The sequence below is a fragment of the Neovison vison genome, chromosome 12, assembly GCF_020171115.1.
Source record: "Neovison vison isolate M4711 chromosome 12, ASM_NN_V1, whole genome shotgun sequence".
NCBI classification, from domain to species: Eukaryota; Metazoa; Chordata; class Mammalia; order Carnivora; family Mustelidae; genus Neogale; species Neogale vison.
This window is the reverse complement of record NC_058102.1, coordinates 147,913,376-147,929,904: the sequence shown is the minus strand read 5'-3', so window position 1 is coordinate 147,929,904 and position 16,529 is coordinate 147,913,376. Positions and strand designations below refer to the sequence as shown.

The following is a 16,529-nucleotide window of genomic DNA, read 5'->3' as shown; positions in this document are numbered from 1 at the left end:
GGAGTTACTGCACGGTCCAGCAACTCCCCTTCTGGGTGTTCACCCGAAGACCTGAAAGCAAGACCTGGGCAGATGCTGTGTTTATTGCCGTTACTCACGGTCTCTAAAGAGTAGAAGCACCCATGTGTTCGTCAGCGTATACGTACGCCACTGAACTGCACACGCAGAGATGGTTCAGACGGCAGGGTTTATGTTACTGCGCCCACTATAAAAAATTAATATTGTATAAAAACACTGAACTACACACTTCTAGTGATGAAACATACATCAATTACATCTCAGTAAAAGTGTTAAGGGGCGGGGGCGCCTGGGTGGCTCAGTCATTAAGTGTCCACCTTTGGCTCGGGTCATGATCCCAGGGTCCTGGGGTCGAGTCTGCATCGTTCTTGCTGCTCCGTGGGGAGCCTGCTTCCCCCTCTCTTGCTCCCCTGCTTCTGTCCCCTCTGTCGCTGTGTCTGTGTCAAAAAAAATAAATCTTAAAAAACAAAGTGTTAAATGGTTAAACATTTTTTCTCCATGTACATTTTGTTTTTTAAGCTAGTGTTTTGTCAAATCCAGAAGCCAGGAAAGGTCTTGCTTTGCCAGTATAGCTAATAAAACACTTGACTTCTGCTTGTTGTTATCAGGAATCTTGATCCGTGTTTTACATGCTGTTATTTTCTGCTGTTGAACTAGTGTAATTTGCTTTAAATAAGGTCAGTCTCGGAGCAGAAGTGCTGTGTTTCTCAAGTTCTCCATGTTCTGTACTCACTACATCTGGAAGTGGGACAGCAGCTGGGGCCCCGGGGCTTTAGGGAACACTGTTCTTTAGTGTCCAGACTCAGTAGCCAACCAGTTACTGTCACAGACTAGACTACCTTCATTTCTCCTTTTATTTTTGTTTTTTAATCTCAAGGCTCATTCAGGAATGTATTCAGTCCGTAAGTGCGTATTGTACACTTCATGGTACGAGTCGTTAAGGGCATAAAGTTTGAAATATGGCCTGCTTTTTAGAAACATGTTGGGTGATGTGTATAAAATAAGTATATGTCAGTAGCAGCATGGCCTTAGTTGTAACTGTAGACTTTCTATGTGCAGGTTGTTATAATAGAAGCTGAATGTAACCTAATGGTAACTTTAACTTGATTATGGCTAATAAGCAAATTACAGTAAATGAATATCTTTTGTGAGATACTAACCCTAACCCAGAACATCAAGCACATGAAGGCTAGTATAGTTTGGGACCTGGCGGTTAGAAGTACATCGCATTTCATTAGAGAAGGAAGAAATCTCTCAGTAAACCGTGCTAGGACAGTTGATCACTCTCTGGAATGCCCTTCTCTGTTGTCAGCTTCTGTCGTACTGAAAAAGTAACTCCACAGTTTCCATGTGGGCATGTCAGATGCTTGGAATTTGCCACTCCATCCTAATAACAAGTAAAAAGCAGAACTGAAAACCAATGAATATACTGAGACTTAGGAAGGCAGTGAAGCCACAGGACAAAAGCAGAAGAGACACAAAAACAGAACTACTGCAGTGAAAACTCTCCCACAGAAACCGCTGCAGGAACCAGAGCTAAGGAAACCTGAATGTGACCGATGAACTTCCACAGACTCAGGGTGGCCAAGCCTGAGTCAAAATCTAGGGAGACCCAGTCCTCGGGGTCCCCCACGCTTTGGTTAGACTTACTGGAGGAGAAGGAACTCTTACTCCTCTACCCAGAAACTCTACCGTGCCCTCCCAGTGAACGTCGGAGAAAAGTCCCCTTGCCATTCTGTTGAGTGGGAGGAGAAAGAACCATTTTAAGATACGCCAGAGCCTTCTGCTCTCCATAACAAGGCCTGCCTCCAAGAGAAGCTCACCTCAGCCTTACTGACCTAGGAAAGGCGACTGCCCAACCCTGGCTCACTCTAGTAATCCTGTCCCATCTGATGGGGTAGACAAAGCTGAGAAGTACTTGGAATGTTCACAGTGCAGGGGTACAGGCTCACCAAAACCATGAGACTAATCCTGGGACTCCAGAAAGCATTCCCTTCCCCACACCTCACGCTGCATTACTAAGGGCCTTCTCACACGGTTGCCTTTGCTTTAGGACTTCATGTCCACCTTTCAAAGGAAAGTAAAAGTCTGCTCAAAGGCAAAACAAACACACAAGACACTGAACAAGCATCCATCTGAACCTGGGCCAGCTTTGGCAGGGATGTTGGAATTATCAGAACAGGAGTTTTTAATGATTTTAAGAGGTTTTTTTTTTTTAAATTATTTTTTATTAGAGAATGAGCAGGGAGAGGGAGAAACCGACTCCTCGCTCAGCAGGGAGCCCAGTACAGACCTCAATCCCAGGACCCAGGGATCATGACCTGAGCTGAAGACGGACACTTAACGGAGCTACCCAGGTGCCCTAAAAAACAGATTAAAATGCTAAGAATTTTAATGAAAAAGTACACAATATGCAAAATTAGATGAATACTGTAAACAGATGAAAATTCTGAAAATGTCAAAAAAATGCTGGAGTCCAAACACACTGTAGCGGAAATGAAGAATGCTTTTGGTGGGGTCATTAGTAAATCGGACATCGCTGAGGAAGGAATCTCTGAGTTTGAGAATATGAAACTTGAAAACTGAAAAGCAAAGAGAAGAAAGACTGAAAAAAAAAAAAAAAAAGAAAACATTTTGGGACAATGGGACAGCTACGAAAGGTATAATATATACCCAATGGGAATATCTGTCGAGGGCGGATGCTCCAGGGGCCCGGAGATCCATCAACCGCAGAGCTTTGCAAAAAGGCACCTGGCGATTTGCCAGAAGGTGTGTCTAGAGTGACTGATTGTAAACAGGAAGTACTATCTATTGGCTATTGAACTATTGCTATGCTGTCGGTACTTGGTAGCAAGCTTAAGATTGGTGGATGCATATCGCTGTCTATGCTGATTAGCTTAGCTCCCCTATATAAGCGATGGCCATAGGAAATAAAGGGCTGTTTGTTGAAACCCAGCCGGATGGAGGGTCGTTATTATCGCTGCTGGACGGCGATAAATATCCACAGGAGAAGAGAAAAAGAACAGAAACAGTATTTGAAGCAGTAGTGACTGTAAATTTTCCCAAATTAACGTCCAGTGCCAAACCAGATCAGAATCTTGGAAAATATCTAGGAGGATGGGTGCCCTCAAAACTGCAGTTTAGGCATATCATTCCAAATTGTGAAAATCAAAGATTAAAAAGAATCCTGAAGAAGCTCACACAAAACACTCACATTCTCAGCCATAGAATACAACTTAATAAATCTGAAAAGATTAGAAATAATAGTGTCTGTTCTGTTGTTAGACCACAGTGGAATCAAAATAGAAAACAGATAGCTTGAAATCTCAGATACATGGACATTAAACTACACACAGGTGGAAAAGTCTTGAGAAAGTTTTTAAAAATCTGAATTAAATGGAATTAAAATATCAAAGTTTGTAGAATGCAGCAAAAACAGTTCTTACAAGGAGATGGTAACATTGAATATATATATTAGAAAAGAAGAAAGATCTGAAATCAGTATTCCAAGCTTTCACCTTAGCATGCAAGAAGAAATTAAATCCAAAGTAAAAAAAGAGCGGGAAAATGAAATTGTCAATAGGAAATCAATGGTAAAATGAAGTAAAAATCTAGTTATTTGTAAAGATCAATAAAACCAGTCCGTCTCTTGACAAGCCAACTTAACAGATACAAATAACTAATATTAGAAGTGAAAAATGAGCAGGAAAAGGGGGAGGGGGGAAAGAGGAGCTATCAGTGCTGATCCTCTAGGCTGTGAAAGGATAATAAAGGAAAGTTATAAACTTCTCTGGACCCACAGACTTGACAACTGAGATGAAATGGATCAATTCCTTGAAAGACATGATCTGGCAAAACTTCTGCAAGAAGAAATAGTTTGTGTAGGCCTGTGTATCAGTAATTAATGAATTATTGATTTATTACTGATATCTATGTATCAGTAATTAATAAATTACTGATATGAATCAGTAATTAATAAAACTTCAAGAACAGAAAGCACCAGGCCCAGATGGGTTCACTGGTGAATTTGCCCAGACATTTATGGAAGAATTTATACTTATTCTCCACAGTCTTTTAGAAGGTAGAAGCAGAAGGCATACTCTTCTGTGAAACCAGCAATACCCTAATACCAAACCAGACAAAGACATTACAAGAAAAGAGATGGCCAGTATCTCTCAAGTACATAAATGTAAAAATCATCACCAAAATATTAGCAAATTGAATCTGACATTGTATAAAAAGTATTATGCCCCATAACTAAGTGGGGTTTGTCTCAGGTATGCATGGTTGCTTCCATATTGGAAATCAGTTGGTGTAATCCATCATACCAACAGGATAAAGATCTGTCACATCATTAATAGATGGAGAAAAAAATTTTGGCAAAACCGAACACCCGTTCATAATAAAAACCAGCAAACTAGGAATAGAGAGGAATTTCCTCAGCTTGATACAGTCTACTTACCAAAACCCTGTATTAACATCATCATACTTAATGATGTTTCCTGCTGAGATTGGGAACAAAGCAAGGATGTCTCCTCCTACCATTCCTTTCAACATTGGATGGGAAGTCCTAGGTAAAGCAATAAGATGAGAAAAGGAAATAAAAGTATACAGATTCGGAAGAGAGAAATAAAACCATCTTCATTTACAGATGACATGATTACACAGAAAATCTGAGAGAATTGACCTGAAACTAATACGCGATTATAGCAAGGTCCTATGACAAGAACATTAATATATAAAAGTCTATTGCTTTCCTTTGTACCAGCAACAAACAAGTTGAATTTAAAGTTAAAAACACATTATATTTGCATTATCACCCCCCAAATGGAATGCTTAAGTATAAATATGACAAAATATTTATAAAGTCCATATGAGGAAAACAGCAAAATTCTGATGAAATGAATGGCGAGGGAACCCTTTTTCATGGATAGGAAGACTTAATATTGGCAACATGTCCGTTCTTCCCAATTTGATCTATAGATTCCGAGCTGTCGCAGTAAAAGTCCCAGGAAGTCCCATTTTGGATATCAACAAAGTGATTCTAAAATTAATGTGGAGGGACAAGACATCCAGAATAGCTAATACAATATTGAAGGAGAAGAACAAATTTAGAGATTTCAAGACGTCCTATAAAGCTATGTTAATTAAGATAGGGTAGTAGTGGTAAAGTCACAGACGCAGGGATCAGGGGACAGAGGGAAGAGCCTGGGGGTTGGCCCACGTGAACATCGCCGATGATCTTTGATAAAGGAGGAAGGGAGGTGTCACGGAGCAGATGACGTCTTCCTCGGATGGTGCTAGGACGACTGTGCATCCGCATGCAGGAAAATGGATCTAGACGCAGACTTTATTCACTTCACCATAGTTCCCTCAAAACGGACCATGGACCTAAAATGTAAAATGCAAAACTGCGAAACTTCTGGAAAATAACGTGAGAGACAACCCACCTGTCCTTGAGTATGGCGGTGACTTTTTGGTTACAACACCAAGACAAACCCTGGAAAGTAACAACTGATCCGCTGGACTTGACTCAGATTAAAACCGTTCGCTCCGTGCAGGACGGTGTGAGGACGGCGGCGGGACGAGCCGCATCCCGGAGACCGTTCGTAAGACGCCTCTGACGAAGGACCGTCACGCCAAACGGGCTCCTCTTAAACGCTAAGAAAACGGACCTGATTAAGCAGCGAACAACACATTTGAACCGACAGCTTCTGGGGACGATGCACACGTGGAAGGTGAGTGTGAAGAGACGCTGAGGGCCGTGTCCTCGGAGAACCGCAGCCGGTTCCCCACCACTCGCCTGTGCGACGGCGGCCGGCCTGAACGCGGGACAGCGCCCAGCACGCGGGTCAGCGCAGCACGCGGGACAGCGCCCAGCACGCGGGACAGCCCAGCACGCGGGTCAGCGCCCAGGGCGCGGGACAGCTCAGCACGCGGGACAGCGCCCAGCACGCTGGACAGCCCAGCACGCGGGACAGCGCCCAGCACGCGGGACAGCCCAGCACGCGGGTCAGAACCCAGCACGCGGGACAGCGCCCAGCACGCGGGACAGCGCCCAGTACGCGGGTCAGCGCCCAGCACGCGGGACAGCGCCCAGCACGCGGGACAGCGCCCAGCACGCGGGACAGCCCAGCACGCGGGTCAGAACCCAGCACGCGGGACAGCGCCCAGCACGCGGGACAGCTCAGCACGCGGGACAGCGCCCAGCACGCGGGACAGCGCCCAGCACGCGGGACAGCGCCCAGCACGCGGGACAGCCCAGCACGTGGGACAGCGCCCAGCACGCGGGACAGCGCCCAGCACGCGGGACAGCCCAGCACGTGGGACAGCGCCCAGCACGCGGAACAGCGCCCAGCACGCGGAACAGCGCCCAGCACGCGGGACAGCCCAGCACGCGGGACAGCTCAGCACGCGGGACAGCGCCCAGCACGCGGGACAGCGCCCAGCACGCGGGACAGCGCCCAGCACGCGGGACAGCCCAGCACGCGGGTCAGAACCCAGCACGCGGGACAGCGCCCAGCACGCGGGACAGCTCAGCACGCGGGACAGCGCCCAGCACGCGGGACAGCGCCCAGCACGCGGGACAGCGCCCAGCACGCGGGTCAGCGCCCAGCACGCGGGACAGCGCCCAGCACGCGGGACAGCGCCCAGCACGCGGGACAGCCCAGCACGTGGGACAGCGCCCAGCACGCGGGACAGCGCCCAGCACGCGGAACAGCCCAGCATGTGGGACAGCGCCCAGCACGCGGAACAGCGCCCAGCACGCGGGACAGCCCAGCACGCGGGACAGCGCCCAGCACGCGGGTCAGCGCCCAGCACGCGGGTCAGCGTCCAGCGCCGGCCGCGGCAACAGGAGGAGCTCAGCGCCCGCGGGGTGTTGGATGGAGCCGCCGCTCCGGGGACGCGTTTCTCACAAGACCGCACGATCTGTACCGTAGGACCCAGCTGGTCACTGCTTGTGGGTTAGCAGAGGACCGGAAACGTTCGTGTGGAAGCCCGTGTGGGGTCGCTGAGAGCAGCTGTATGCGTAACTGCCAGAACACGGCGCGACCAAGGCGTCTAATAGTGAGTGGGAAGTAAGCGATGTTACGTCCACCCGAAGGAACGTTACTCGGCACTAAAAAGAAATGAGCTCTCACACTGTGAAGACACGGAGGAAATCTTAAATGCCGATTACCAAGTGAAAAGGCCACAGGCATCCCGTGTGGTTCCAACTGCAGGGCATTCTGGAAAAGGCAAGATGATGGCGGCGGTAAAGAAACCCGCGGGTGCTGATGTCTGGGGGCGTGGAGGGACGGAGAGGTGGGACACGGGACTTTTAGGACAGGGAAGTTACTCCGTGTGCTCCTTGGATGGTGCATACTTGTCTTGATGCGTGTGTGAAACCCATAGAGTTTACGGCAGCCGGAGTGAACCGTCAGGGACCTGTGGTCTTTGGGGGAAAATCGTGGTGTGTCAGTGCAGGTTTGCTGATTGTAACAGCTGTGATTTCTGGTTTGGGGTGTTGATAACAGGGCAGGTGGCAGATGTGTGTGGACATGGGACACTTGGTATCTCCTGCTGGATTCTGCTGTGAACTGAAAGCTGCAGAACAAAGCTGGTCAGTGTCACTGCTTCTTAAATGCTTATTCTCAGATGGGTAAGAAGTCAGTATTAAAAATTAATAAATAGGTGCTTCCATCAGAAAGGAAGAACACCCAACTTTTGTAGCAACATGGACGGGACTGGAGGAGATTATGCTGAGTGAAATAAGTCAAGCAGAGAGAGTCATTTATCATATGGTTTCACTTATGTGTGGAGCATAACAAATAGCATGGAGGACATGGGGAGTTAGAGAGGAGAAGGGAGTTGGGGGAAATTGGAAGGGGAGGCGAACCATGAGAGACTATGGACTCTGAAAAACAACCTGAGGGTTTTGAAGGGGCAGGGGTGGGAGGTCGGGGTACCAGGTGGTGGGTATTAGGGAGGGCACAGATTGCATGGAGCACTGGGTGTGGTGCAAAAACAATGAATATTGTTACACTGAAAATAAAATTTTAAAAAAGTAATTAAAAAAATTTAAGAATAGGAAAATATACTTGAATATTTTTCTGACCTGAATGCGGAAAGACTTCTAATCAGAAAAGTTATCATAAAAGAATACATAGTCAGCTATATTTCTGTATAATGTCATTTAATGTTTACTAAAAGACAAAAGTATTTTAGGAATAATCTTAATATATAAAGATGTTAATATATAAATGGAAAAGTGGTTTGAATAGACTGTCAATAAAAGTAACTTAAAATTACAAGTAAAGTAAAAAATTTTTAAAAAAATTACGGGTAGACTTGAGCGCCTGGGTGGCTCAGTCAGTTAAGCATCTGCCTTCAACTCAGGTCATGTTCCTGGGGTCCCGAGACCGAGTCCTGCCCCGGGCTCCCTGCTCAGCGGGGTGTCTGCTGCTTCCCCCCTTCTGCTTATGCTCTCACTGTCAGAGAAATAAAAATCTTAAAATATTGCAAGCAGAATTTGCAAAAATTTCAACTTAACGTAAGTCATAGAGAAATGACATTATACAATGAGATTAAATTTTAAATTCCATGTAATATTTGATGAAGTTACAAAATATACAAAACCTATTTGTTGGTATAATAAAGAAACAAAACGTGAGCCCACCCCCACCAGCAGAGACACCAGAACATGCTTGGTGCCGTGTGTCCTCCTCGGGGGTCCCCTGGGCTCTCTTCTCTGCCTCCCACTGTTTTACTCTCCTTCCCGTCATGTTTATCAATTCCTACAATACACAGTTTTCCCATATATGTATTTTCCTCCAAGTATTGCAGTGTTTAATTTTGCTTAATTTTTAATTCCCTGATTTGATTTCTTTTATTTTTTTCCTCCAGTTTGTAGTGTTTGCAGGATACGAAAGAAAATACGTAGGGGGAGGGGCTTGCGTTAAGTCTGGGTTTGGAGGGGGGGAGAGAGTCGGTGTCACCTGCGGGCTGGCCAGGATTACGTGGACCACCTCACCCCCGTCAGGATGGCTACTGTCAAAACCCAGAAAATTACAAATACTGATGAAAGCGTGGAGAAATTAGAACCTTGTGCACCAGTGGCAGGAAGAAAAATGGGGCACCTGCTGTGGGGAAGAGTATGGCAAGTCTTTAAAAAGTGAGCCCTGTCGGGGTGCCCGGGTGGCTCAGTGGGTTAAGCCTCTGCCTTCGGCTTAGGTCATGATCTCAGGGTCCTGGGATCGAGCCCCGTGTCGGGCTCTCTGCTATGCAGGGAGCCTGCTTCCTTCTCTCTCTCTGCCTACTTGTGATCTCTGTCAAATAAATAAATAAAATCTTAAAAAAAAAAAAGTGAGCCCTGTAAATGCGGGATCGTATGGTAACTCTGCCTCTGCGTGCTTCTGAAAGCGAGGTTTCGAAGGCAGGTTTGCGTACACGTGGTGATAGCAACATGCGGAAGCAACCCTGGTGTCCATCGCAGGTGGATGTTGGGCAGATACGGTCCATGCAGTGGAATATTACTGAGGCTTGAAGAGGAGGAAAATGTGGGGGACCCTGAGGGCATGTTAGGGGAGATGTGTAGGGCACAGAAGGACAAGTACTGTACGATTCTCCTGTGAGAGGGACTTAGATTTGTCACAAAGGCAGAGCGGCGTGGCGGGTGCTGGGATGGGATGGGGACCCAGGGGTCACTGGGTGCGGAGATTCCATCTCACACGACCACGTGAGCTACGGGGAGGGACAGTGGGGACAGCTGCACAGCGGAGTGGATGTATTTCATGCCACTGAACTGGACACTTAATGGTGACGGCCGTCTGTGTACTTCGCCACGATAAGAGAAATGGTGGAAAGATCAGTGGAAAGTTTTTGGTTTTGTGTTTTCAGTTTTTAAACAATAAGTCACTTGAGAAGCACTTTCTGAAGGAGCTCCTCTTCCTAAAGGAGCCAAAAAAAGATTGAGAACTGAGTTAAATCTCTCTCCAAGTCTTAGAGTTTTTTGTTTTTGTTATTTTTAAAATCTCTTAATCTTTGCTGTAACACCAACGAAGGCTTCCTCTGGGACTTCATTGTTCACATAACAGCCGGGAATGTTGAATTCCATCGTTCCGGATCGGAGCTTACCGTGTCTCGCCGCGAGGCCACCTTGAAAGGAAGAATGAGACCCGCCCTTCCTCGTCGGCGGGTCGAGTCTGCCGAGGGATTTCCGACCGTTCGCGCAAGGTGCCGCGGCCGTGACAGGCCTGGAAGCCCGCGGTCGCCTGAACGTCCGAGAGTCGAGTTCAGTGGGGGGTGGTTGGAGCCGGTCGGCGGAGGCGCGGGGAGAGGCAGAGAACCGCTCGCGCACGGGCCGCAGGGGCGTCTCGGGTCGCAGGGGCGCGGCGTGGAGTCGGGGGGGTGGTGGCAGCCTCCGCGCTGGAAGGAGGGCTGCGGGGGGCTGGGGCTGGCCGCGACCGCGAAGACCTGGGCGGAGAGGCCGCCTGTGCCACGGATCTGAGGGACTCAGCTTCTAGGATTTTCTTTTTATTGATAAACACCAAATTGCTGTCTTTTGATGTCTGAGCGCATTACTCGGAGTTACCGCGGCAGAAGGGCTCGTGTTGACCGGCCGGTGCTGTGCTCCGGCGCCTGGAACAGGGTCTGGCCTGTCACGGGCATGTCAGAGCTGTGTCAGTGAGCGAATGATTTAGATTTCGAGAGAAGGGAAATCTCCGTGGTGGCTTTTTAAAGAGATCTTGACCTCATGGTGAGGCTGGGTTTCTTGCTTTATAACCCGTGTCGGGCCTCGCCGTGCTCCGCTGACCTGGGCTTGCGTTCTCGGAAGGGCTCCCTCTGGGCCCCCGAGCATCTCGCTTAGACTTACGTGTCTGTGGTGACGCGGTTCAGGTTCGGGTAGATCTGAAGAGTGTTTGGCGTTAACCGTCCACCTGTTTTCCTGAAGTACGCATTACTTACTTCTGCAGTCTCGGCTTTAACCATCTCGAGCCATCTGGTGACATCACTTCTAGAGTTTCTGTTCTTTCGGTGCTTCTGTTCTAGAAATAGTTACATGTACTCTCCTGGTATTATTTTCACGTATGTTCTGCAGTTCTGAATAAACGAATTGGACACGTCTGTACTTAGCACAGGCTGAGCTGCCCGTCTCCGAGACGTGGTCACTGCCGACACTGACTGCCCGTTCCAGGCGTCATAGTCCTGCTGAGCGCGAGCGTCTTGGCTTCAAACAGCCAAGTATCTCTTAAAGAAATTAAGGAGATTCCTCTTAAATTTCCCCATATGCTTACCATTCTGCGGTGTTCCGTAAGCAGGAAGTGGTGTCCCCGGGTGTGGACTGCCCTGGGACGCATTTGGGCGGCCTCGCCCCCTTCCTGCCGTGCCGTTGGGGGTTCTCGTGCCTGTGAGACTCCGCGGCCCGCGCTAGGCTCTGTCGGGCGAGGACCGCGGGGCTTCCACGTGTAGCTCCTCCGAGGTGGAGCTCCGTGCCGTGCTCGGAGCAGACGCGCGCTGTGTAGTGGAGATGGGGTTTGGGGGGCGGGGGGGTCCTGCAGAACCTGGCGACGTGCACTACTGCCCTTCACTGTCAGACGTCACTCCGTGACCGGCCTGACCTTCTCCCCAGGGCCCGGCCGTCCCGACGGTGGCTCCGGAGCCGGTGCACGACAGCGGGCGTCTCTGTGCGTTTGGAAGTCGCTTCTTTCCGCGCACACGTTCGTCAGCTCAGTTGTAGTTGCTACGTTTAGTTCTGCGTCCGAGTCTGCACCGAACCCAGCTGATGGTCCTCAAGCTTCCTCAGACCTCGAGTGCTGCTGTGTGTCTGCTCGCTTCTCCGAGCAAAGGCTGCAGCCGGGAGGGGCAGCGGTGGGGGGCGGTGGGGGCTCCGGCCCCCGCGAGGGGCTCACGGTGCCTCCGCCGGGACGGCTCCCCCGAGAGGTGCCTTGTTCCACGGCGGCCGGCTGACCGGGCTCGCGGGAAGAGCCTCTCGCTGAGCTCCGAGGCGGCTGCCGGCTTCACTGGGTTTGTCCAAGGGAGAGTGAGCGTGGACTTGGCTGTGCAGGGAACGGGGAAGCGGAGACTTCTCGGGTCTGCCGGCCAGTCCAGGGACACAGGAGGTGTCAAGAATGAGGTTCCTTCACTCATTCTCCTGCTCTGAAACATAGGAAGGGGCAGGTCAGGGAGGTTTGGGGTTCATCTCACGCCCGAGGGCTGTCCACACGAGCCTGTGTGTGAGGGGCTCGAGGAAGGTCCCTCTGTGCCCGGCGGGGGGTCCCAGTGCGCGGGAGCCTCTGCGGCTGCACGGCCCACCCGCCCCCCAGGAGGCAGCCGCGGCCCTCCTGGACTCGACGCAGCTGGTGGCTCTTCTCCTCGTGACGCCCAGAATATTGAAATTTGAACAAAATAGCGATACTGGTTCCAAGTGCTGGAAAGAGCAGCTGCCCCAGCCCGAGCCCGGGAATGTTTCCGGTGATGTGGGCCCCAGGTCCTCCTCTGGGCCCCCAGCTCCCGGCCTTTCATGCCTCGGTCAGAAACAGAGTCTCGTTATTTGGAAAGAAAAAGAACGTTGTTTGCATTTGTCAGTATGTCTACATAACCTTGAGATCCAGAATTTGGAGTCCAATAAACTGAGAACCAAAGATTTGGGACTTGGAGCTCATTCCTAGTGACTGTTGGATTGCGGCCACAGCGCAGTGTCGAACGTGAGGTTCCGCGTTCGGTTTTGGCTTTGGAATGAAACGGAAATGTACACGATTTTTGATTTGTTGGTGTGGGGTGACCTCTTGTCCTTGGGAAGATGTTTTTAACTCTTTGGCCTTAAAGTGGCATAAAGTGAATGACAGTTTTTACAAAGTAGCTGGTAACATAGGCGGTAGAAACCGAAGTTGGACGCACTCTGTCCTGCGTCCGCACCGACCCGCGCTCAGGAGGCGCTGGGTCTTCTACGTGCACCGAAGGTGGTTCGTCTGGTAACCCTTGCTTTCTTTCCCTTGTGTTCTCGTGTCCTGCAGTCACAGGAGTGAACAGGTCATGGCACGTCTAACAAAAAGGCGACAGGCGGATACAAAGGCCATCCAGCACCTCTGGGCAGCCATTGAGATTATACGGAACCAGAAGCAAATCGCCAACATTGACCGTATTACAAAGTAAGTACATTCAAGAAGAAATGTCCTTGTAAGGTTTCCTATGAGACTTTTTGGGGGAAAAGTGCCAAAATACGTATTTTATTATGCTCATCAGCAGGTGACAAAATGGCACTTTTTGCCTTGTACGCTCTTGTCAGAAAAACAGACATAGATCGGCAGCTTGTGTTGAGATGTTTAATAAATACCAGAGAAGTAAAATACCAGTGTGTACGGTTTATAGTAGCTTTTTAATAATTAAAGGTTTTTTATTAAAAAGGCTTTGCATTTGTTTCTCTGAGTATTCTTAAGGGAATAAAGCTAAATGCATTTCTTCATTTATGTTTGCATGATACTTTTTGGTAATTTAGATGGAATTTCTTTCTTTTTTGTACAGCTTCCTTAGATGCTGCCTATAAAAATAGGGAACAGGTGATTTATGAGCCTCTTTAATGAAATGCTTATTTTGTCTTAATAAGTAACAGAATGGAGCACCACGTAATTTTGTCTCTTACCTGCATTCTGCTAAAGATCGTAAAGGCTGTTCACGCGGGGCAGGACCGGAGGAGGGGTTGCTGCGTGTGGCTCTGAGTCTGTGCTGACCCTGTAAGCGCTCGAGTACGCCGTGTATACCTCCTGCCCTGCAGGCTGACAGAAGGAAAATAGGTAACACTTAGGGACAGTAAGAGTAAAATAAAGAGCACGTAATAAGTCACATTCATATGTTTTTATGAAAAGCAAATAATTTGAGGATATGTTACAAATACAAGTTATAGTGAGGTCATACCAGCCTGAAAACATTTTTTCCAAAATTCATGAACAAGAAGCTGTCAGTATTTTTCTGTGGCTGCAGTTTTCTTTAAAATAAGCCACGGTTTATGTATATTAAAGTTCCCTGTGGAAGAATGTGGCGATCAGACGCTGGTCATTGGATTTCATGTTTAACTTGGGGTCACTGACCGAAACAGAGCTGCGTATCTCCCCCTCCCAGCGCCGTGGAGCTCCCTGCCCAGGGCGCTCGCCGGTCCTCGCCGGGGCCGTGTGCGCACAGACGTCTGTCAGTGGGAGCCCGAGCCCACGGGTATCCTGTCCCCTCTTCGTCAGCACAGGCTCAGCCACCGAGGCTGGCTTTTCTCCATGCCTGAGGGTCCGTAGATCTTAAGGTGGCAGGAAGAAATGTATTTACCCACTAGAAAATTAATGTCTTACCAGTGTTGTCTAGAGATGAAAAGGAATTAAGAAAATCAGAGGGTAAGTGTTGGCAGGAGTGACGGCCAGGATCTCCCCCTTCCCGAGTGCCGCTCCTGCCCGTTCTGGGCGCCCGCCATGGCGTCCATACGTGGTCCCAGCCTGCCTGTCCTCAGTTCCCCGCGTCGCCATCGGCTCCAGGAGGGGCTGTGTGCAGAGCCAGCTGGCCTGGGCCCGAGCGTCTGGGCCACGCTGGTGTCCTTGTCACCGGGCCGGAGCAGGTTGGGAGGAGTGCTCCCCCACGATGGGCAGCCAGGAGTCTGGTCTGTATTCTGAACAGGTGAATTCTTCCCAAGTCTTTGGTTAACTTAGACCGAGACGCTCTGCTCCGTTACAGCGGAGCCTGAGCATCATTGTCCTCGTTACACACGTGTGACGTTCCTGTTGGCCCTGGCGCAGCTACGGTAGGGGAGGCACGTGTGCTGTCCAGGACCCCTTCTCTACCGCGCCTGGTGAGAACGAAGGCTCCGCGGCTTCCAGCACACCTGCCTTCTACCCTGTTGGGCAGCCTGGGAGACCCTGAACACGGCAGTCACTTCTGTGTGATGTTCAAGCTCCGCTTGGTTTGTTTCTCTCAGAAGTGCCTTTGAGGCCCCCTTCAGGCTGAAGCTTCTCACTCATCCTCGTGGTGGTTTGCTTCGCACTTGATTGATTGAAGATGCACGGTCGTGGGCTCTGGCTCGTGGCATGTGGTGGTGTATCTGTTCCTCTGCATTTCATGGGAGTGGATAGTTGCCCTTGGGGCTTGGGTAGGGCGAGATGTGGTCACAGGTGCCCTGTCCTCCGACCGAGAGGCCGTGATGCGGGTTCCTGGTGTGGGCATCGTGGTAGCCTTGATGTGTACCGGCCGTGCCAGTATTTCATAAGGGTTGCCGGATTGTGGTGATCTCGGTTCATCTTTCTGTTGTGAACTGGAACGCTTCTCTAAGGACCCAGATTTGCCATCCTGTGCTCTTGGGCAGTTCTCTGGTGTGTTCATATCCGAAGGTAGAGTAACAGACCCTTTCCCTTTTTGCCAGTTTTTAAAATAGCATCCTCTAATGGTAACCAGTTAGTTTTTTTAATGTCATTCGGAATTCAGGCATTTCAGTACTTTGGATATACATCGGTCCGTTTCTGACAAAATCCTGACTTACGCTCAGACTTTTTCCGTCTTCACCGTTGGAGCCTCTCCATGTGGACTCCTGACGTGCGGTTCTGCTTTCTCACCTCACGGGATTTTTCAGGCTCACCTCTTCCGCAGCCCACCCCAGACCTAGAACCTTCGGTTTCTCCAAGGGGCTCTGGTTTCCGTCACACAGAAATTGAGTCTCAGAAGCTTGTCTGGCCCTCGCGTGCTCATGGCCTCGTCCTTCCTGGCCTTCTCATGGGCAGGGAGCAAATACGACGTACGAGAAGAAAACACCTACGAATGCACACTTTTATTTTTGTTGGAATTTGTAGCTGCTGGGTTTTCTGTAACTCTTCTACCAAAAATCTTTATTTCTTTTCCTACACAGTGAGGAGGTCATGAATCCTAGTTACTCAGTTGTTGTACCGACATCACTGACCGAGCGGCTGGGGAGAAATGACACCAGCGCTGTGACCGGTCCTGGGTTTCCTGGAGGTGCTGTAGGTGTCGTCCCTGTTCTCGCTCCGCTGCAGCGCATCTAACCGGCCGCGGGGACAGGGGCCTGGCGCCGTCTTCTCACGGCGAGCGGCGGTTCCCTCTGCGGTCGGTGTGTGTCCCGTGGTCACGAGGGGCCCTTTTCTTGGGGTCCGGAGCGCATTCTCTGGTCGGTTTCTAGTTGACATTCCTTTCCCCCAGTTTTACCGAGATACAAGTGACGTACGATGCGGTGTTGATGCAGGGGACGGCGTCGTGAGGCTCTGCTTGTCCCCACCGCGAACCGACCGCTTCATTCTGTCCGGGCAGCTCTGTCCCTCACGGGGTCACACATTTTGTTTCCTGTGGTGAGAACTTCGGGGCCTCGTCCGCCAGCACCCGTCAGACACACGTCCGTCGTTAGGATCGGGAGTCGGCACGCGGAACCCGGTGCCCGCGACGAGTTTCTCTTCTAACTGGACGTTTCTACCTTTGGCTCCCTTCCCCGTTTCAGCTGCCGCTGCCCCCACCTGCCGGTTCTGCGCGTCTGGGGCTCGGTCTTTTCAGCTGAC

The 16,529-nt window shown here is 49.9% G+C and overlaps 1 protein-coding gene across 6 annotated transcripts in view; it reads left to right on the top strand.

The window, feature by feature from the left end:
* Positions 1 to 16,529, top strand: part of ZMYND11 (zinc finger MYND-type containing 11) — a 117,956-nt gene that overhangs the window by 36,174 nt on the left and 65,253 nt on the right. For 5 of the 6 annotated variants that reach the window (XM_044228261.1, XM_044228262.1, XM_044228265.1 and 2 more), the window contains exon 2: positions 13,014 to 13,148. The exons of the other annotated variant lie outside the window; for it this stretch is intronic. In XM_044228261.1, the coding sequence (XP_044084196.1) occupies positions 13,033 to 13,148 (116 nt within the window). In that variant the 5' untranslated portion in view covers positions 13,014 to 13,032. The remainder of the gene's footprint in view (positions 1 to 13,013; positions 13,149 to 16,529) is intronic. 6 annotated transcript variants of the gene reach the window in all.